This window comes from Hetaerina americana, unplaced genomic scaffold (genome assembly GCF_022747635.1).
Source record: "Hetaerina americana unplaced genomic scaffold, ioHetAmer1.1.p SCAF_1338, whole genome shotgun sequence".
NCBI classification, from domain to species: Eukaryota; Metazoa; Arthropoda; class Insecta; order Odonata; family Calopterygidae; genus Hetaerina; species Hetaerina americana.
In genome coordinates this window covers 1-23644 of record NW_027286446.1, presented here as the reverse complement: position 1 = coordinate 23644, position 23644 = coordinate 1, and the positions used below count along the sequence as shown (strand labels likewise).

At 35.7% G+C, this 23644-nt stretch overlaps 1 protein-coding gene across 1 annotated transcript; it reads left to right on the top strand.

Moving 5' to 3' along the window:
- Positions 1-12581: 12581 nt before the first annotated feature.
- On the top strand, positions 12582-20704 carry LOC139686216 (very long chain fatty acid elongase 7-like; the record flags this gene model as incomplete). The annotated part of the gene is made up of 5 exons (XM_071583378.1): positions 12582-12642; positions 17983-18173; positions 19235-19315; positions 19890-19946; positions 20599-20704. Coding segments are annotated over exons 1-5 (496 nt in total), but the record flags the coding sequence as incomplete, so codon positions are not given.
- Positions 20705-23644: the final 2940 nt, after the last annotated feature.

Here is a 23644-nt window from a genome sequence, read left to right as displayed (position 1 = left end):
CTGGCGTTTTTCCCCACCGCTGTCCCTGCGTGGTATGGTCCGGTAAACATGTGGTAAAACTAACGGAAGGGCGAATTGTCCGTGCGGAAAACTCGAGGTGTGTGCCAGAGGGAGCGTCAACGAAGTGGAGTGAATGGGCAAAGCCGAAGTGACATTTCTTTACCTTTCTCCTTGTTGTCATAGTGCCCTACGGGCTAGGCAGCCGACGCAATTTAATTGAGGAAACCAGAGAACTTCGTTCAATGGTGTTAGGTTGTCGATAGACGTGGAAATCAATGGGATTCACATCAATAGCCAATCGAATTCACTCATTTATTTATAAATGGTGCCTCAAATTATTGTTACAGTGAGGTTACCATCCGTCATCTCTTCCTCGTCACTCCTTCTACTTAACTCCTCATTGAGGTTGACGAATGCACCATACTCACGTCTTATTCTTATACCTCAAGTCTGCTATGGTACACTTATTACACGGATATAATGCATGCATTAATTCTTAAACAATCCTTTCAACGCTCACCTCACGAAATAAAATATTTGGCATAGCCAAATATCCTCTCCCAGTTGGAGAGACTGAAAAAAAAATTTCTGCGTCGGGGGTCCGGGTTCGAAACCCGGCGGTTTCAGTGGCTTACCGATGCCCCCCTGAGGTGCCATATGGAGAGCGCTTTAAGTGAAGTACACCACCAGTTGGACGGGATGTTAAAATGTGAACCCCTTGGCGATTCCGACGCAGGTTTACTTCCCCCTTTCTACCTTTCTTCCCCCATTTTCTCCCTCATATACCAAATTACCCACCTATCCCTAGCGGCGAAATTGATCTCAGCTGTCGTTTGCTTCTCATCATACTACTGCTGGAATAAATCGTGAAAGAAATTTCCCAAAACACATCATTACTTTAAATTGTGGATGGTGGCAATGACCCACAATTGTCCAGGACATATGCGCGTAAATATTTACCCTAAGAAATGCAATTTGTAGACGTTGCAAGCCGCGCATGTTATGCATATCAAACAAAATATTGTAGATATAATTGACATTTTTACACACAATTATGAAGGTTTTTTCTAAATCAAATTCTTCACGATTTCTTACTATGGATTTTGGGAATCTCAGTTAATTGGAGATGGTGTATGCGTGTCAGCAATGACAAGAATTATGACTTAAATTATTCGTAAAGATTACTAATGTTCTCATGCTCTTGGCTAAGTTTATGGGATTTAAATTAGTCGTGGGGCTCATTTAAGAAAATTAATATAAAAAAGATTAATTAAGAGAACTTAACAATATTTACGATAACAATAACAATATTTACAAATTTAAAAAAATAAGATCTCTCAGCTTCTCTAATACTAATAATAAAAGAGTGATACTTATATCCTGCGTTTATTTGGTTCCTTAAAAAAGAGCTTTTCTGTGTCATGCATCATATGCTGTTAAATGAGTTCTATATCAGAAATGGAAGAAGGGACCATTTGGTCTCAATTTCGCCCAAATAAAGACCACTATCTATCTATCTATATCGAGATCGTTACTAGGAGCTACTCTTTGTACGTTACCAAGAACATTAGAGACCATACTATAAATACACCGGGTCCACTAGGCAAACCTCGTCGTAGTAGCAGGTTAAAGTGCTCAGTCATGCATGAATGTGCATCGGATGCATTGCACATGCCAGAGGATTACTTTCGGTACGGCATCGAGGCGGAGAGAACTCACGATCGCTATTTTTGCACGCTAGCCGTCCCCATGGGTAGAATTTATGCCAAGTACTTTGCTCCCAAATGTGATGACGAGAGCGGGCGTGGGTGGCATTGGCATGCAACGGTTACCATCATAATTGCTGACGTCATCGCGCCTGTCACGACGGGAGTCGGTCATTTCTGCGTTCAGAGACAATGGTGAAAAGAGTGACGGGAGTCTTTATTGACTGACCGACTCGGAGTTGGCAAAAGTCGCCGAAAGCAAACACACGTGATCATTCTCTGAATACCCGCGAGACGCTGAGAGAGATAGCCGGGGGGGGGGGGTGGATTCGATGATGGATGGGAGCGGGAAGGGACGGCACTCAAACTCGATAGCTCAACACAGTTGGTCTCCCCTCAGGAGATGCTTTGGAATATATATCGTAGGGGAACGAAACGGACACCTATGATGAATGCAGAGGCGAGCAGATTGGAGGATGTTGGATGGATTCGGCGTTGGACAGTGCTGGATGATGCTCATTTAATACTTAATCATCTGTGTCTTGAGGACGACCGAGGTGAAACTATAATACGAGGAGAAATTTTGGTAGAATAGGATGCGTGAATCCATTATTTTGGCTACATTTTTATTCATCGACGTCAGTTTTTCAATCCAAAGTTTCCCTTTTTGAACTCCCTCACGCCTTGTTGGCTCTTTCGTCCAAACTTCCCGCTTAATTTGGCTTGCCTATGCAGGTACTTGTCTCTTGGGTTACCTTGCAGCGTCCTCTTTTTGGTTTTCTCCTCTTTTCCCTTCTTTATGCTCCAAAAAATCATCATGTCCCTTGGATTGCCTAATAAACCTGTTTCCTCTTTACCTTGCCGTATGCTATGTATCATCTTTATCTACCTCTGCTCTTCTTCGTCTGTATACTCTTCCGTTTCACGCTTCCTCCATGTCTTTGATCTCCAGCAGTCGCCTTCAGCAAGAGGTTTCGAAAGCCTCGATTCATCTCAGGTCAGTTTTTTTAAATTAACGTGTAATGCATTTGTATAACATTTTCTTTCAATTCTTAAAATTTCCATAGTGTCAATGTGACACCGTAGCCGAGTGAGTAGGAAGTCCGGCTGGGGTCAAAATCCTGTAGATAAGTATTCATGTTTTTGTTTTTCGTTAATTATCTCTTCATGGGGATTCAAAGGTTGAAAGGTGAAACGAACTGCCTTCCCTCCTCTTCTAACCTGAGTGTTCTAAACCCAGTCACCTTAGATTTTCCAACCAAGTTTCTAGTTGAATTTTGCGGTTGGATTTGTATTTCTAAAATTATCGGGTCGAGCATCGTGAAGCATTCTATGGAAGAGAAAGCTGCAATAAATTCGGCAAGGAGTGTAGTGAGAAATTATAGTCATAGCGAGATGATACGAGCGAGAGAGGCTCCAAACTCTCCTCGTTCCCTCGACCGAATTTTCTTTTAGATGCCGCCAACAAAGCCTTGTCTACATTCCCAATTCACGGTGTTTGCAATGAACTTATCGTCAGCCGCCACTCAGAGGTGCGTGGGTGTCGTTATAGTGTGTGGATAAAAAGAGCGGAGAAGGTGAAACATAACGGTGGAAAGAGGAGGGTGTTCTTTTCGTTGGTTTCATTTGTTTTTGCGCTCAGATGGCTGGGTTTTTCTAGTTTTAGGGCCGATGTAACGATCGAGTTAAGAGACCGGAAAAAAGTAGCATATTCTTTTTCCGTGCCTTTGTTGGAAAGTTGCGCATAATGGTAGCGAACTAGAGTTTCTTGGTAACGGTAACTGTAGCGCACTCCATTTGATTACTACTAGCTATCGCAAACGCAACGCATTAAAATCGGCAGTTATTTTAAGATGAGATATTAAAAAAATATGCATTTTACTATGTTGGACTTGTGTGCTTTCGGTAAGAGCTCAACGACTTTTAAAATGATTTTTTGTAGACTCTATGCACCTAGAATAAATTATTGAACTCAGTTTTCTACTGAATTTGTGATTTAATCGTTGTGTATTTATTAGTCCAATTCTTCCACTGCTTGCTCAGTTGTACAGACATCCCACTCCCCGTCATCATCTTCATCATGGGTTTTGCTGCCGCATGGCTGGTTGATTGATCTTCAACTATTCTATCAACTAACTTCTATTCTGAGCCACTCTCTTCGTTTATTCACTTTTTCTTTCAATATTAACTATGCACAACACCATATAGCTCTTTCTACCTCGTCCTCTCTTTTCTCCTCTCATTCCCTTTGACACTGTCTTAAACAAATGGCAATTAAATTGGGGCGTCGGTGGCCCAATTCAAACCGAACAAATTTATGCGAGACTGTGTACCAAGAGCCCCTATAGATAATTAGGCCTAACATTAGGGGAATTCTTTTGTTTCGGCAATCATCTGTTTTCTTAGACCTGATATGCGTAGTTTACAAAGGTTTTTTCTCCTGACTTTAAACTTCCTCCTAATTTTCCGGGAACTCACATTGTTCAACTCGTCACATATCAACAAATCTTCACCCATTCTTCCATTTCATCTATTAAGCAGATATAATTTTCCCTTAATTCCTTCTTTTCCTTCGGTTTCAAAATCACCCCAAGAGGAGAATAGTAGAAACGTAAAATGAAAGGTCACCTACAGACGGCGATGAATGTAGGGACAGTTTTTCAAAAATGTTGTTCGTTTTACCATTCTTCACACTTTGCATTCCATTTCCGCTGCCTCAGAATATTTTCACTGCTTTAATCACGTTTATAATATAAAGAAATGGTGAGAAGTTCCCCGAAATGCTTTTCATTGGACTGAGGTAAATCGGTAAAGATTTTGTCCGGCTAGCCGAAGTGTATGATCGATTCAAAGCAAGAGGAAAAGAAACTAAATTCACTCCAATATAAAAATGATGTCCAAAATTGTCGTAAGCAATAGGCTACTCACAAATATTATCCTCGTTTTTGTTACAGTAATTAAGAATCTAATCTATGGTGGGACTTTCAAATGATTAAAATTATTCTAGTTGCCAAAGTCTCAGATGCAGATGGATACTTAAAATGTGACGCTGAATACATGCAACTCACGAACAAAAGAGTCAAATAAAAAATAATGTTCAAGTTCTTCATAGCAGTGGAAACTTTACTTTAATAGCGATTAAACGAATGTCTAGTGAACGAGTAAGTAGTGCCTTGTTGTTTGCATTAAGATGTTGTTATGAAATGCAATTACTGCACCCAATACAAAGATATCATAGGGTTGCCTACTCTACATTCATGCAGAGGTAAGTTAAATATGCGTAATTTTTCTCAAGATTTGTCTGTCTCCACTGATGGAACAAACATTATAGATTATCTCCGTGTTTGGCAAACCATTTTTCCGTTCTTTACTGCTGCTCTCCTTTTCTCTATTTTACGTATTTTCCTTATCAGGCAATTTATATATTGTTTCCTACTGTCAATTGCTCCCAGCTGCCTCGTAGCCGTCAATTCCTCCAGTTCCTCGTACCTATATCCTCAGCCCCCGCTATTCCCTTAAGGTCCCTCTTTCATGCCCGTAAATTCTTGAACGAAAAAAATCCATTGAATTTTCACCCACGATCGATTCCAATAAAGCTCATAGGAAAGTGAAATAAGTACACCGTGCAAAATAATAAATCCTTCCATGACGTAAAGAGAAAAACTTTTGAATAATAGTTAGACTTTAAATGTATAGTATAAGCCGTTTTATCAATAAAATAAGTATGAAATAAGGATCCATCAGGCCATAAAAGCTTTAAATCATTTTATATAAAACGAAAACCGTTCTTAAAGCTGTTATTTTGATTTGTTTCCTTAGGCATTGATCAGAAATGCATCCTTTAATTGCATGGTAAACCTTTTGGAACCCACCGAGGTGAAAATGGAACAACTCGAAGTTATCCATAATAGTAGCTTTCTGGAAGTTGACTTAGACAATGTGCACTAAAATCTGATGGTCGCTTTCATCCGTTTGAACCAGTTCATGGCAGCACGCACAGAAAGCTTAGCGTACTAGTTCTTTTCCCTTGCTGTCTAGATTTTCTCCTTGGCGATATAAGCCAACTTTCGTCGATTTACAACATACCGATATCTAAGGGATCTGTAGAAATATGAGAGGCACAGCAAATTCATTGTATTTTTTGTAGAAGTTCTTTCCACAGAATCATATAAATTCTTTTCACCGAATACCATTAATTATTTTCATTGAGTTCTATTTATATCAACAAGTGTTATCTCGAAGTGAGGGGGTGGCGGGCTTGGACTAATTGGAAATGAAAAATGACAGAAGAAACGTTTTGGTGACAGCCAACGGGTCTCTAGATGTCGGTTCAATCGCCAGCTGTAGTTGGCAATTCCTTTTTTGTGGCTACCCAAGCATACAGTTTTCAAACTGGAACCCACCACTCGAGAGACCATCCTTTTCTTTTTAGCGTCGCAGTGACTGCATCATTGCTCTTAACTGGAAATTTGGTAACTAGATAATTTCATTTGAGCTTTAAGTGAAGTCTATTTAGTTTTTCCGGCCATTGCAATGTTAAGGATATTATTTCTTAAGAAATAGGGGTGGTGCTCCTATGGCAGTAATTATAAGGCGTTGAAAAGGGGATGTTAATGATTACGGTCATAGTATTCCTCCCCTCATTATTTCATTATAATCATTTTACCATTTAAAAATTTCTCCCGTCAAGGCCAAGTTTCACCGTGTCAAATTCCAAACCATTTTAATATTTCAAATTTATCTGAAGTGTCATACTATATTATCGTAATCTTTATTGACAATTTGGGACACAATTTTCCAATTTCAGTAAAGTATATATATCAGATTCCTCATCGTTCAAAACCCCAACTTATCTGTTGGCCACGTTTGAATTTAGGGTGGAGATTATAATTAACTCCAATTAATTCATGATTACTTAGGTAATGAGGCGGTAACTCTAAGAAAATTGATAGGTAACGAACAATGGGCGAAAAAGTAATCGTATTGTAACGTAGAAAGTATCGTGAATGTATTTAAACAGTACGATTGTTTTTATGTGAACGTAAGAAGAAATAGAAAGTAATTTAAAATCAGATGATAAAAAATGGAGGATACCGGAGAATGGTATAACTTGTACTCATGTATTGATAAACATGAGGTAGAAACTTACCATTCAGTACTCATTATAAAACTACTTGTCAGGGTCTGATAAATTCTATTGCTATGATACCACGTTATTAGAAGTTCCTCTTTTAATCGAGCCTTCTACGTGAAATAAAATGTTTTTACCGGTGGCAATGTTTTAAATAAATTGAAGTAACCATTAAATAGAACGACACTTATCATATAAATTTCTGGTAAAATCCTATAAATTTAAGAAACACGGTCACTTGATGTTCCCATACTTCATTTTTTAATATGGTTCCTTTGATGGTCCACGTTTCACTAATGAGTACGAAATTGGATGCAAAAATAAAGGTATTTGGTGTATTTTTTTGCAATTCCAACCAATACTTGTGTCATTTGGATTTCCCTCTCTATCTATCTTTCTCCTCTCGTGTGAACGCAGAGATTTGCTATATGATTCCAAAAATTGGGTCGTGCCTATTGTGGGGTGTTATAGGTGGTCGTTAAAATCACCGCTTAAGCCATGGTTGTGTTACGTTATAATGGGAATTTACGAAACATTCAAAGTGGAGCACCTGCAAAAAAATTTAAGGGTGGATCCTGCCACGTCTAAATGAGCACGATCATAAACAGCTGTGACCGTCACTCTTTGCAACTCATTGACCCACTTTTGCTGCCCGACTTTGATAGGTCACAGGCGTTATGCCACAGACGGCCATCGTTAGGCTAGATTTATTGTTATAATTAGTGCAATTCAGTGCTATTTTGATCGTTTAAGGTAGGCATTCATTTCCGCCCAGAGGCTAGAGCTATAGCATTCTTGGATTCAAACCCTCAAATGTCGCTCCTCACTCTCTTTTCTTGGGCAACAAGATTCTTTTTCCAGTTCGAGCAGTTACGTCACCATGACGTCACTTCGATCGTTTTCGGGGGGCAAGGTAGGGTGCCAACTTCATCCATTAACTCGTTATAATAAATTCGTGGACTGGTAAGATGGAAGGGAACTTTCCAATATCCGTGTGAGTAGACTGCGACTCACCAAAAGTTTTGACTGTGCTTGGGTTTAATTTTGCAATCCGTTACAAAATATTCAGTGCCAATCATTATATTCCATTAGCGGTTCCGTCTTGAAAATAAAAGTGCACGCTAAGCGTTTAGTTTGCCTTATGTAATGGAAAGTCAGTAGAATTGAATACGTTTCAAATGATAACACTTTTCATTTGGTAAAAACCAAGCCATTGGCGTCCAAATGATATTTACTCACATTTAGAGTTTGTTGGAAACAATAAAATGGCAGCGGAACAAGATAAGAAAATATTTATTTTATTTATTGACAAAAAAAGTACCACCAATGGTTACTGCCTGCCGATAGTGATTCCAATGGTAATTTCTGAAATAAAAACATTCATAGCTCTGGGAACAAATCTTAAACTATCTTATTTATTTACTAAACTTCAACGAATATTGTCGAAGTCTCTTGTAAAATTGCTCATTACTTTTTGGTCAAGAATTCAAAAGTTCTTAAGGTAGAGTGCTCCAATTCTCTTTAGTCCTCTTGAAAGAGGAAAAATTAGTCTTATTAATAATCTGCATACATGCTTTTTATTTTAAATTTCTGGTTATTTATGCTGATTAGATTTGTTTTTTGTACATTGCTCTAGACTTCCCCCGACCAAACACATTTACACTATCACATCTCTAATTTCTACCTCAAAAAAACCGAATTGCCACCCTTTGAATTATTCAAACTTCCTAAATAATCCTTTCTCATGTAAGCCTCAAGCACCATGCGGCGAATTTTAGCATGGGACGAACCCTTTTTACGTTTTTAGACACTTTCCTTAAGTTCCTCGTATCACAATGAAGAATTTTGAACAATATAGCATCACATTTTTCAATATGCTGTCCTCAGTCTTTGACAGGTACAATGCCAAAATATTCATATTATCAATTTTGCTGCTTAAAGATCCATTGAAATTAAAATATATATGAGGGCGTAGTTAAGTTAGTGTATCAATGGGTCAGTTAATTTCTGCATCCCAAGCTAAAGGAAGGAGGGGAATTTTCCTGCAGTACTCTCCTTTCGATAAATTCCAACGATGAGATGAGAAAAAACCCAAGATCATGATGATGGATGATCATGAACCCAAAAAAGCAACCCGTCCCAGCTCAGTCACGTTTAACGCTCTCTACCGTGCACTACGGTAATTAACGCCAATATTCGTTTTGAGCGGTTCAGGGTGTAGCTCACCTCGGATTTCGAGCTACGTCGCGTGAAATTCACATATTCAGAACAGGGGAACAGTTTCATAACCATACGTCTGCGGTTTTCTTATTAAGTTCAGGCATCCAGAATATTGCACACCTTGCATTAAACAGGTATGTTCAAAGGAATTGCGGTGGTTTTAAATTCGAGATTCTGTGGTCGACAACTCACTGCCACCCCACCCACTAGACTATCACTCCTACCAAGCCAAACCCAAGCTTTGATTATCGCAACCTAATTCTATAAAACCTTTTCCAGTCGCCACTCTACTTTCTCTTACCCCTGCGACCATGAAATTGAAGGACGTTAACACCATTTGAGGAAGTAGACATTAATCGGTTCAACGAACTCTTCCTCTGGCGGGAGCACTTCCTCCTTCGTCTCAATCCATGTGCTGCTCTCCCACCCTCACTCTCCACGAACCTTTTCACCCACCTCTTCGTTGAATCTACGAAATTAATGTAATAATTTGGTAAATTCAGCTTCATTTTGAAGTTGAACCTGCGCGTGAAAACGGGTCCGTTTGTAATGAACCTTGAGAATTCAAAGAAAAGGGAAAGATGGCCAATGTGCATCCTTTAAGGTAGCATATTCTAGACTAAAGAATCATTTAAATGCGAACCAGATAAATAAAAATTATACCTGTCTTTAAAACATCGATTCGATAATAATAACTCAACGAAGATTAGGACAAGCTTGCAACTTTTATTTTTAGCAAATTTGTAGCGTATATTGTTGGGAAATCAAATGAACCATTATATTAAAATTAGCTCTATTCCTAGTTAATAACCATAAATGTCAAAATTGACAAAACGGAACGTTCTCGGTAGGGGTTAAATCCAATTCAAACTTTTATTATGCTATGCATGCATTAGTGATTAGTGTAAAGAGAAAGATAGTGGTATATATATATATATATATATATATATATATATATATATATATATATATATATATATATATATATATATATATATATATAGAGAGAGAGAGAGAGAGAGAGAGAGAGAGAGAGAGAGAAAGAGAGAGAAAGCAGCTGATCTACCGGTTAAGGTAGGTTTTGGATGGATACAAGCTACCAAATGCCTCAGCAATAATTTCCTTGCCTCTCCCAAAAAAGCACAACCCAGCTTTCTATACTACGATGAGCCCCTCTTCAATTCTGTGTACTTCCTTCCTCCTTTTATTTGGTCCAACATCCCTATCCTAAAATTTGCTGTATTAGGCGCAACTTTATGGAATTTGCATGACATATTGAAATGAAATGAAATAATTGATTTTGTAATTCCACACACTTTATTTTAAAAACACGACACAGGTTTCGACGTTGAACGTCATCATCATCAGAACGTCGTCATTACCTGATGATGACGTTTGACGTCGGAACCTGGGTCGTGTTTTTAAAATAAAATGTGTGGAATTACAAAGTCAATTATTTCATTTCATTTCAATATCCCTATCCTATTCCTACCCCTTCCTCGCTTGCCTAGCTTTCTCTATTACATTCCTTAACATCGCGTTACCAAACAAAATGCTCTGTATCCATCTTTAATGCCTATTTATGATTACTCCAAACTATCCTCTCTCGTTCCCCCCCATGTCTTGCACCTCCTCATTTTTTATCTGCCCACTTCCCTTTCTCCAACATTCTCCACATTCACATTTCAAAAGCCTCAAATCTACGCCATTATCCTGCTTCAACGTTTATCTTTCCGAGCCGTACAAAACTGCACTCAATATCAAGGTTTTGACCAGTCTTGTCCAAAATAATTCCAAGATACTTAAAATCTTCCACCAGCTCCAGGTTTTCCTCTTATTTCAATGTTTAACTTAGTCTTTCTCCTGCAAGAAAACCTACATTTGGTTTATTTACATTTATTTTCATCCCACACCTATTGCAATGACTTCCACACTGGAATATTATTTTCCCTCACACTGTTCGAGACTATAATATTGAGAAACACAATTTACAGAAACTGATACTTCTCGAATACTGTAAATTACATACCAACAATTACTGTAACGGCTGGTGACCTAACACTTTCTGCCACACGTCCTCGTGGCGACTTTTAGGGTAAGATGTCGATGAGTACCAAGATTGTAACACTATTCTACAGTTGAAAAGTAGAAATAATACAAAAAATCAAACAATGGACGGATTTTTACTCTCGTTCCATGCAAGAAGTGGTTTATGGATATGATTAGTTAAAGAAATTTATGGATATAAGTTATTGTAAATGATGAGTAACTTTGATCTTACGTTATGTCTAAGTTAGTCTAAGCTAAAACTACAGCTATGTTCAGTGTAGATCGGCCTTTACTGTTTCCTCTGACCTCCGGATTGAGAGCCTATTCTTCCTCTCTTCCCCACGTTTGCGTTCTCCCCCTCCCTACATTCCCACTCCTCTTTACCCTACGCAAAGGAGGCCCCCTGCGAATAGACTCCCCGTGCCCCTCCCCGACAGGTAGCCTCCTAACTGGTAAGGGTTGGACGGAACGCGTTCACCTCGGTCGCCGCTTTTGGGACCAGTACGACTCATTAGCATTAGTGCTTTGGTGCATATGAGCAGGGTCATTATCACTATGAACTGGCTTTTGTATTTGCCCCGATGGTTTATTAATGAGATTAAGTCTTTTTATTAAGCCGAAGAAGGGACAGTTTCCAGTCGTCTTTGAGCCTCGAAGGTGATAGTATAGGGATCGCTCTAGGTTGACATACGAACAAAAATTAGGAGTACCTTCTTGGGGACACTCCTTGACCATTTGCTGGGTGTGAATTATTTTTCTGTTGGATATATTTCCCTCGACTTCCATCGCTGAATCTTAAGGTTCGTGTCGTAATTATTTATTCTGGTTGGTTCAATTGTCTAAATATACCCTACCTATGCTAGTTTTAACTGTATTCGGTTCGATGCATGAATTTTCAATTTCTTGACATTAATTCGAGAGAGGGTAAAAACATTTTCTTGTTTTAAGGGTCCCAAATATTCTTTATTGTTCTAGATATTAAATTCTGGTGAGAGAGTAGATTTCGATTCTTTTACAAATTTGAACCACTTTGAATCGGAATCTGTTATTACAAATGGATTTAATTTTCTTATATTATGATAATATTAATTTTGCTTTTATATCCTTATAATATATTTTGATTAAACTTAAATTTGTTAAGATCAAAGGAGGTATATCAAAAAGAAATATTTTTACTGATCAGGATGCGAGATAAAAACGAACTTCACACTCTCATTGTGGTGAAATATATGTAAAAATCTAAAAACCAGTGATATCTAAAATTTCATATTTCATTGCAAGTGATTAAAGAGGAGTTGAACCATACAAAATCATTAAATTACAACTAGAAGAGACACTGGAAACGTTTGCATACGCAATGTCTATCATATCTTGCGGCTATATATTTATATAAATACATTGTTTAAATTTTAAGAAAAACATTCGTTAGCTTTGGCTCTAAAGATATTAAATATTCTTTTCTAGTAAAACTCAAAATGGCGAATTTAACCAGAGCTATGATCAATGGATATAAATACCTAATCGAGGACCTGAGTGGTAAGATCTAAATAATTTTTCGCAAAATACTTTATTCAATGTGGATGATGTAATCATTCAAACTTCCTAATAACATGTTTATCATTTAAATATATAATTTACCATTATTTTTAGTATATTAAACGAATAGTATATATATTATGCTAATAGTAAATGGTATTTTCATATCAAAAAGGTAAAACATTCACAGCCTCGTTCTTTTTTGCTAAATTCTGAGATGAGAATTATTTACATTTTTTTATATTACCTGGAATTTATTGAGAAGTATTATAGGGCTAAACGGTATGAAGGATATTAATTTCTGGCTGTGTGTTTTATATTAGATGAAGATGATTTTTTTACGCCTCCGAAACACTCTGTTCCTCCGCATAAATAGGAATGGGAAACTTTGAAAATTATCTAAAGTTTCTGAAGATCCAATCCCTCAATTGTATAATACCCAGCCATAAAACTTCCTATATGCAATCTCAAACACTCGCTATCTTTCTTCACTTGAGTTTTTTGCTTAATATTCTCAATTTAATCCATTCTGACATGAAATAAGATTTCTTATGCCATTATTCCTGAAATGCTACTCCCTATATTTAATGCATCAACTCTTCCTTTCCAAACACATCTGACAATGAATAATTTATGCTCTTTCCTGTCCAAATAACTTCTCTTTCCCCAAATCCCTTCGTGAAACTAAAGAGTCCACGTAAAATAAATTGCTTGAGAGTGAGCAGGTTTTGCTGTCAATTAAGCACAGAAGATTTAAAAATACATCAGGGGTATGCTAAGATAAAATGAGTTTTTGAACTTTCATGCTTAGAACCTACTGCCCCGAGTTTGTTTGCGGTCTTGGCCATTGTGACTGTTTGGAGAAAATATTTCATATCGCTTTAAAGAAGTGGCACTAACTTTCATGTGTTTAGTGCATTGATGACTATTTGCTTTTTTATTTGTTTGTCCCTCAGCATTGGTTTTTAAAAAGATATATCGTAAAGTCATGCGTCTTTGTTACATCTTGTGCAATATTTATTGAGAATTGTCCTTATTATCAATGTGGAACTCAGGATTTATTTTGTTTAAACCACTCTGTAAGCAAGTCATAATCGAAAATGCTATAAATTCCCGTGTTATAAACATCATGGCCTCTAGTAACTGAATGGGCAAGAGATCCGGAAAAATAGATTTTATTAAATTTCCAGGGTATCTGCGTATGTCATTGAATTACCCTTACCGGCTAAACTCAGGGTCTCGGATTCGAATATAATGTGTTATGATTTTCAATTTTGTTGTTATTTGATGAACTTTAGTGGAAAGGCATAAAATATATCAAGCAAATTATGTCGATAAAACAGAAAACTAAATAGGCAGCCAATGCAGTGCTTTTCGAAAAAAGAAATATTCCTTGGTAAATCATAGAAGAGACCGTTAACATTGGTGGTTGAATACAATGGATGAATATACTAATGAAATCTCACTTCTCCGATAGTAAAAATAATTTCTCATCATAATCTAAAAATGCTAACTTTCTCCTTGGAATTTTCAAAATATTCATTGTAATCATAATTAAAAATTGATCTTTGGATCTAATAAATGGTTAACCAACGGAGACAACTTTTGAGATAACGCTCTTGGTTACAGTGGCGTAAAATTTCATTTTTAGATTAAATATTTTTCAAATGTACAATGTAAAAAAATATCCATCATTTCACTATTGTAAAGAAAATGAAATATAATTACGGCATCATATTGCGTCAGGCATATATGTGTTTCAAACATCGATTTTATATCAATGGATGCCTCCTCGGGTACTAATTTTTTGCTTTTATACTTTCATTGCTAAAATAATGTTTGTTATAAGGTATAAAGGTTATTGAATCATCCATGAGTACGGCTTCCTCAGTAACCGAGTATTTCATATGATTATGAAAGTTTACCAAATTGGTAGCCTTTGAAAACTGATTATAGGTGAATGATGGATATAAAGAGGACATAGCATGATAAATAAAGAGTTATAAAAAGAAGATATGAACAATGCATAGAAAATGATAAGTAAAAGAAGAATCAGAAGCATTGGACTCATCAAGAGATATAATGGATTCATTGGGAACATAATGAATAAACGAAAAAAAACATCATGGAGTAGGGGAATCTTGAATTAAAAATGAAGAAGAGGACAGCTACGGAAAACCAAACTTCATCTTTAAATAACAATGGATTATAAGATTTTTACATTAATTTTTAATGATTTAACTTACTTTTCAATATTCACTTATCAATCATTTAGACACTAATGGCCTATTTGCAATATGAAAAATTCTCGCCGATTGTGCATCGATTCGGAAATGTATAGGGAGCATTTCAAATAAAATTAAAAGAAGAGAAGAATATTCGGAATTTATTCGCAGGAAGCAAAAAAAAATTACTGAAAGTTAGCTTACATAATTTACTGTCTGCATTCATAAGTGTTAATAAGTATTGTTTAATTATGAGTGCGTGCGCCAGCATGATTTGAGGTACCAGTCGCACTCATCACTTCCGCGATGAAACTAGTGGTGGAAAAGCATCGTTTCCATCAACGCCCAGCAGTTTTTGAAGGAATGTATACTTTATATGGAAATTGTTTCGCTTATAAATGCCACCTTTGTTTTCGTTTGATTGTAAGTATCGGTATTCTGTCTCCTCAGGAATTTTAATTCCTATTATTAGAAGAATATATAATAATATTAGGGAAATAAAGCCTATGCTCTAAACGGACCACGGACATATTATCATAGAGACAGGATGAAGTTACACTATTCTGCACCCAAAACCAAAAAATTAAGATTCATTTTAGGAAAACGAGACTCGAGTAAGAGCCTCGCTTGGGAAATGGGTTGAAAAGAGTGATACGAATTGATAATTTAGAAAAAGTAAATACCCTTCAAGCCATCCCTTTCAAGATAGCAGTAGAAAATCCGAATTTTGAGTTATTTGAGGAAATATTTAATAATGTTTTCCCTACTGTTCTGTCCTTGTATACCTCCTTCGTCACTGTCACATCCATACATTGTGTAAAACATTTATCTTCTGGTTTCCGCCTAATATTCATTATTTTGAGTTCTTTCATCGACGTCCACAACTGATTTTCTCCGTTCACTCCTTCATCTGAAATCATTCACTTATTTCTCACACACCCCCACATACCCACTTCAACCCTCTAAACCTTTCCCCTGCCAGTCATGCTTTATGTCTTCTCCGAAATAAACAGATGCATGGTTTGCTTTCTTTCGCAAACTTCTCAAGTGATTTCCGAAGTGCAAACTGATAGTTGGTATTTACCCAAACAGACTTCAAGCCACATTAAATTCCCCTGTTTTTATTGTTTTACCTTCGTTACCCCTTCAATCAATATTATACCGAACGCTTGCCCCGATAAACTTAAAATACTATTTTCTCTTCAATTCTTACATCCTATCTTACTCTCTTTTCCTTGATATCCCAGTGAAAATATTTATTTATTCCAGTCGTGTGATGCAAATACAATTTGCAAACCCATTCAGCATTCCATATGGGTGACAAATAAGAAACTTTCCCAGGCACTTCAACATTCCGCTAAATATACAAGTTATATTTACGCCTGCAAGTTTTCTATTCTCCAAAATTATCGCAGGCATCAACATTTCAATTTCACTTTTATCAATCTCCCTGAATTCATTTTCTCTACGCTCACCAATTCATTTGGTCTACTCTCATAGAGAACATCACTATTGTGCACTGAACACTCCTTAAATTAAACTCATTAATACCGATTTCATCCTAGGCAATATCATTACTTTTATTCTTCATTTTATTCAAATCTTTGCCCCGCAATGACTACGCTTTGTTGCCCATTTTCAAAATAGGTTCTTCAAAGTTATCCCTCGTGTATCTGTCAATTATACTTTTCTTGCTATATTTAACCAGCTTTTCCACTTTTACTCTCAACTGCCTTTGGCACCGAAGTCTTTTTTGTTGCTCACTCCTCTCCAAGGGCCATTTTTTCAATACCAATTTTACCTGTTTCGAATTCAACATCTCTGATTACCGTCGCGTCTTCGGTAACAGCCGCAGTCACAGATCATGTACAGCGAAATCAATGGAGCCTATTGAAGAAATCCTTTGTCGTGCATAAAAATGGATACATTTTTGCTCAAACTATGAATAAAAGAACAAAGTGTTCTCCATTAGCATTCACTCAGTAGTCCCCCAGGAGCCTTGCCACTTTTCATTCGTGGAGACATCTCTTCTAACGCCAGGACACGTATTCATGTGTCTTGATGCTATTATTCTTTCATCAGGGTCCCGATCATTCAAGACTTCTCTGGGTTAAACGGAGACTTCATTAATCTTACTTTCATTCTCTTCATCTGCTGGTGAGTAACAAATTATAACTGTAGCTCTTTCAAACGAGGATTAACTTTCACAAGAACCAAGAAAAACCGAGGAGACATTAAATCTTATTTCCTTAGCATCCCATCCCTCTCATATTGAATTATTTACCGCCACCCTTACTAGCACATATACTATCATCAATTCCTACCCATAATGCTACGTCATTGCCATTACACTTATTTTGATAAACATCACTCCCTGTGAGCTTTATCTCACATTCCCATGAAACATCCATTTCTCGTGCGATCGTTTAATTCACTAACCCTTACTCCATCCATGTAAAACTCCACCTCTCTTTCTGTACAACTCTCTTTCTGACATTCCATGTATACTTATAATACTTACTTAAATGGGAAGTAAAATTCACGCATCAGGGTAGGGGGTTTACGAGGAAGATCTGGTAACTGAAAATTCACACTGCTTGAGTAAAGCTGACAATGCGTCACCAGGAATCGAACCTGGGACTTACAGTCAGTAGCCCAGCGCTATACCTACTGGACTACCGCATCTCCAGCAGTAGAGACCATTTTTTATTTAAAAATTAATACGACGGCTTAAATATAATATCTTGTAGAAAACAAAATAAAGAAACTTGAGGACATCATACGCATATTTAATTATACAAACCTTACTTTAACTTATTTTGTATATATCTTTGTTTTTATACATATATGACCCTGTCTCATTATTATATAATCCTATATATATATATATATATATATATATATATATATATATATATATATATATATATGTATATATATATATATAGTATTATACTAGTAAGTATAATACTATATATATATATATATATATATATAGTATTATACTAGTAAGTATAATACTATATATATATAGTATTGTTACGCATAAGGCTTAATATTTATTATACATTTGAAATATTTGAGCATAATGTTAGCTTATCTTTCCATATGGTAGATCCACGAACCAGCTCTTGGCCATTATTAGGGTCTCCTTTCCCTGCCCTTGGCATATTGACAGCCTACCTGTATTTCGTGAATCGGATTGGTCCTTCTTTGATGGCTAACAGACCTGCAATGAACTTGAGAACTGTTCTTATAATTTACAACATATTTCAAGTTGTGGTTAGCACATGGTTATTTTACGAGGTAAGAATCTTCTGGTGTTACAGGTGTAAACATAATACGTTATATAATTTACGAGGGCTGTTAAGTCAACAAATAATGGTATCTATAATGCTAGTATGTAATTTAAATAAATCTGCACACTTTAAATCGTAATATACAATTTCACAATATAAATACAACAAGAGATACCAAATTTACATATGAAAGGATACGCTTCTAAACTCGTTTGGATGATTCAGTTATGTCCATCCTAGGCTGAAATAGTAATTGACATATTTTTAACACGGAGTTCGTTCACTAAGCTAAAACAAGAAAAAATTTTAAGAAGTGTCAACGATTCATAAATACCGATAAATGCCTTAAAATTAGCTGTAATTTGATTAGGCGGTCTAACTTTTGTTATATTAACTCTGTATAGCTAGCGTCTTAATTAACTACGCATGGCCTTTACTCCTGTTATAAATGTACGTGATATTCTTTTATAATTAAAACTATTTTTCATGAGTGTCATTCAATATATCTCACTGTTAAAGACATTTTATAAAAATAATTTGAAAATCAGAAGCGAAAAATCAGTAAGTTGCAAAGTTAGTTAAAAATGAGTTTTAAAATAATAAAAAAAAGAATTTCTATATTTTCTTGTATCACATGTTCTTGCATCATGGTCAAATGGAGGACTATGAAAACATGAAAATATGCCGGTGAATGCCGGTCTCTTTAAATCTATTTGTATTTCCTATTTATTTTTATCAATGGCGTCTTGAAATATATTGGCGCTTGGAAAACTTCTGGGAATATTATTTCATTTTTATGGCCTAGAAGCTTATAAAGGGATTGGCCAACATTGGTTGTTAATGACTGATACTGTAACAGTCTCATTCAATCCTTTCAATTGAACTATTTGCGTGATAGAGTTTCCTTTACAACTTGAATACCGAATCGTACTCTTCAACCTCACTCACAAGAAGCTTACTATGGAATAATATCATCCATAAGTATTGGATTTACTGCCTCTAGGATTTGATCACTTGGGTGTCTATAATTTTTAATTTCATGAATTAATCCACCTCTGTAACTTCTAGTGCTTGGACGGAGCATGGCTGTGGGATTACGATTTAAGGTGCCAGCCAGTTGACTACTCAGCAAGTCCGAAGGCTCTAAGGGTATGGAATTTTATTGACGTGACTTAGACTTCAATAAGTTTATCGAATTACTTGTACGATCTATTCAAGTGCCCGCAAGGAAATGATAACTTTTTAAAGGATATGTGGTGTTGATCTTCACTGACGCCAATGTATTTACATGTTACTGTTTAATAGAAAAAGTGTACAGCATTATGTCAGAAAAATAATTATTGAATCCATGATTCTAAGTTTATCCTACTTTGGCTCAACTTGAAATTAAATGTGGTTAAAACGTAACTGAGATCTAATAGTTTACATTGAACACCCTCTAAAACAACAAGTTATGCAAATTATGAAGCACACAAGCTCGATGTGCGGTGGCGTGGTGTATTGATATTTGGAGACGTAAAACTTAAGAATTAAACGTGAAAATTACGTGATGACTCTTGCTTCACTATATGGTATTAGCTCGATACAATCAGCAGGTGGATGACTAATTTGTTTTTATTTTCAATTTTTTTTTATTTTGACGGATGAGTGTTTCGATTGGGTACCGGTTGAAACCTGACTTTTTAACGATAAACCTTTCATTGGCAAACTTTGACTTTTTCAGATGGCTAGAGGCTGTTACTGCTACTTTATATTGAAGATAATAGAGCTTCTTGATACGGTAAGGAATATTATAAGATGAACTTAAAATAGATAGACACTCAGTGGTAGAGAAAAAAGACACAGCTATTGCGGTAGGAACAAAGAACAAATAAAACTTGAATGAAGGAAATAGGAATTAGGAATTCTTATATGAGTTGCTGATCTCCATAAAAAAAAACATTTACTGAGACCTAAATATTTATCTACATATGTATATGTGTTGTGTGTGTGTATATATATATATATAATTATATATATATATATATATATATATATATATATATATATATATATATATATATATATATGTATACATACATAAATGTTGTGTGTATATATATATATATATATACACACACACACACACATTTGCATGCGTACATACGAATATATACATATATATGTTAAATGTATGTGTGTCCATATATCTTTCCTTACGTTTATGAACTTAAGCCATGAAAGCATTTGCAATCTAGACTACGCTGAAAATATGCATTTTCTTGAGACATAAAAAGTATTTTCATTAATTTCATGAGTTTTACACCGGCCATAAGCCTTAAATGTGAGTATTTTGTCTAAAGGTGAACTGAACTATTGTTATCGAAAATTTCAAGTTAAATAGACAAGGATTTTTTGTTATGGACGTAACTATCTTTATTTTTCCGGAACAGGTTTTCTTCATTTTGAGGAAAAAGTTCAATCAAGTGTCATTTCTGCATGTTTACCACCACACTGGGATGGTTGCCTTGGCATGGGGAGGAACTAAATATCTGGCAGGTAAGTTAAAACCTGACTGCAGCCAAAATACTGGTATTGTTTCTAGTCTATAAATTCTTTTACATTAATAATGGGAAATACTTGACGTTCAAGGAAAACTTTTTTCCCAAAATTATACTTTTAATTTTTTTATGTCCTGAATGAGGAGTACGAGTCTTTCCTCTTTCAGTATAAAATATTTCTCCGATTTGATGAGTAGCAGTGCGAAATAAGAAATAATCGTGCAACTAGGCAGTGATGTATCCAGAAATGAAACCCTAGATGCATCACAGTCTTATGGTAAGATTAGTTGCACTAAATAAGCAATACGTAAAATACACTCTAACATAAACGAATATTTCATATCTGAAGAGAAGATAAAATGAGAGATACCTTTATTACAGCGGAAGATAGAAAATGTATCAAACCTTAGGGGAAATACTGAAGAAACTATTGCGCCTGCATACGGGAGAGGGGAATTTTTACTCAGCTCATAACATACAATAAGCCAGTCCGGATAAAAATCAAACTATACACCATTTTAGTTTATATCCAGTCATCGAACATTTTGTGGCTAATGCTTTGTATACTTCCAATAAACCTCCATAGACTCTTGTATGGAATATAACTTGGGTATGCTCTGGTCATCGTAAATTTAGACTAAATTTGATTGGTAAGTGGTGTTTGAGGAGTGTTTGTGTTACACAGAAATGCTACAAGGTGAATAATGGGTGAATTGTGGATTAACATATCAAAAACAGGCAAGGATTGAAAGAGCTCTTCTGCAATGGTTTGGTCATGTTGCGAGAATAGAGTGAGATTCGATAATTTGCCATATTAATCTACATCTACTTAATACCCCGCAAGCCGCCGCAAGGGCGTGTGGCGGGGGGTGTTAGGGCACCAACCGTAACTAGGAAAAATAACCGCATGCAAAAGCCACAGACCACAAACAACACATGGTATACATTCATGCAAAAACCCTATCACCCCAAGCACATGCAAACACTCAAACTACCAACTAGCATACACATGCAAATACAAATATACCTGATATCTTTGCAATGTTTAATTTTGTTCCGACTTGTTTGCCTGTCCTGAAAGGGAGCGGTGTGACGGTTGAATATGAACCTATGTATCACAAATTATGTTACGAATGAAATCTTTCACGATCCTCAATATTTCATTTCTATTTCTGGGCGAGGATTATTCCTAATGCCTATCAGCCCCTAGGGGTGGGGGCTACATTTTCACAAAAACAACTTCTCTCTCTAAGGTTAATGCTCTTTTACGAAGAAAATAATTACACCTATCATTATTTTTCATTTTAATACGCTGAATTCTATGTTTTATCTTCGGTTATCTGCCAGTGCAAACTTTCCCGTTCTATTCTAATGGGCGTGGGGAACCTCTCCCGTTAAAGTCTTCGGAGAGAAGAATTAGAAACTAGCACGCCCTAAATACGTGAATGGGTTATTTTCTGTGAAAGTGCATATTTGTGTCCCAGGAGAATGCTTATTCAAATTCATAGAACTAAGATTCGGAAATAAATTTCTCGATTGCTCATTCATATTCATGTTACGTCAAAAGCAGTATCATATTTTGGCTTTCAATGAATTTATCTACCCTGACTCGTGTGTACTGGGTACAAATTAGCTAATCTGACTCTCAGACTTTTGTATTGTCACATGTTAACATGCAATTTTGTCCGCTATGTATGTACTCTTACGAGTCAATGCTAGAACATAACTGCTATAATTTCGAATAATTGAAGCAGCATTCGAATTATTTCCGGGAATGAGTAATCAAAAAGCATGCACCATTATTTTGAGTAAATCTCTTTCACATTTCATTTAATTCACTCTCTTCATTAATTTAATCAATTTAACTTGGACTTTATTTCTGAAGATGCTGCATTTTAGTGATTATTATACATATCATTTTCTGTGTGGTGCAAAATTTGGACGATTATTGCATTGATTTCCAATCATTATAAATGTATTTTCAAGCTACGGCCTTAAATACCTCTTATATTTGACTGTTCGCATGGGTGAAATTGCAACATTTATAACGTATATCTAACTTATTGGCTATATTCAACAAGCTGCGAGTTGCTCACAGCCATAGGCATTTATTAATGTATATTGGTACTATTTCTCTTGCACACTTCATGCATCTCATTTCATTCATAGTTTATTAACTAATAAATATCACTCGTGCATATTTAATCAGGAAACCGCCATTAAAAATCATAAAGAGAGACCACATGGGGTTTAATGGTCCTAACTTTAGGTGTTCTTTATTACAATTTTATATTCTGTGCAGTAGTTAAATATAGGTTAGTACTATATAATAAATTGCATTTTTTTAACCTATCTAAACTAGTAGTAGTACGTCCACCGATAGGAACTCTTTAGGGATTACCCTTTCGCGAAAATAACTAACTACAGAAACAAAATTTCAAATCTACTTTATTTTTTCTTCCATTAAAATGTTATTTAATCTGTTCAAACAAAACTGTAATTATTTATAGCAATTAAAATAATTTTCATAGGAGCGGAATAAATACTTGTTTAAAAAATTATACATTAGAAGCACTCAATACAATTCAATGAAATCCAAGCTTTATTTTTGTGAGTAACCAAGAAAATATTCTTTACAGCTACCTGTAAAATTACTCTGGAAAAATAATTTAAAATTCCAGAAGAAGAATAAATTGCAACACTGACTTATGATTAACGCTTTCATGGAACAAAATAAGACAACGGTTCTCAAATATTGTTTTCAATTGAAATATGAGATATAATATTTTAAGTTATTTCATACAAAATTAGATTCCAAAAGAAGCTTTTGATATTAATTACGTAGAAATAATTCTAATGACTAATCAGGGTTCAATTCATTTCCAGGAGGCCATGGTACATTCATGGGGGTTCTCAACACGTTTGTACACATAGTCAT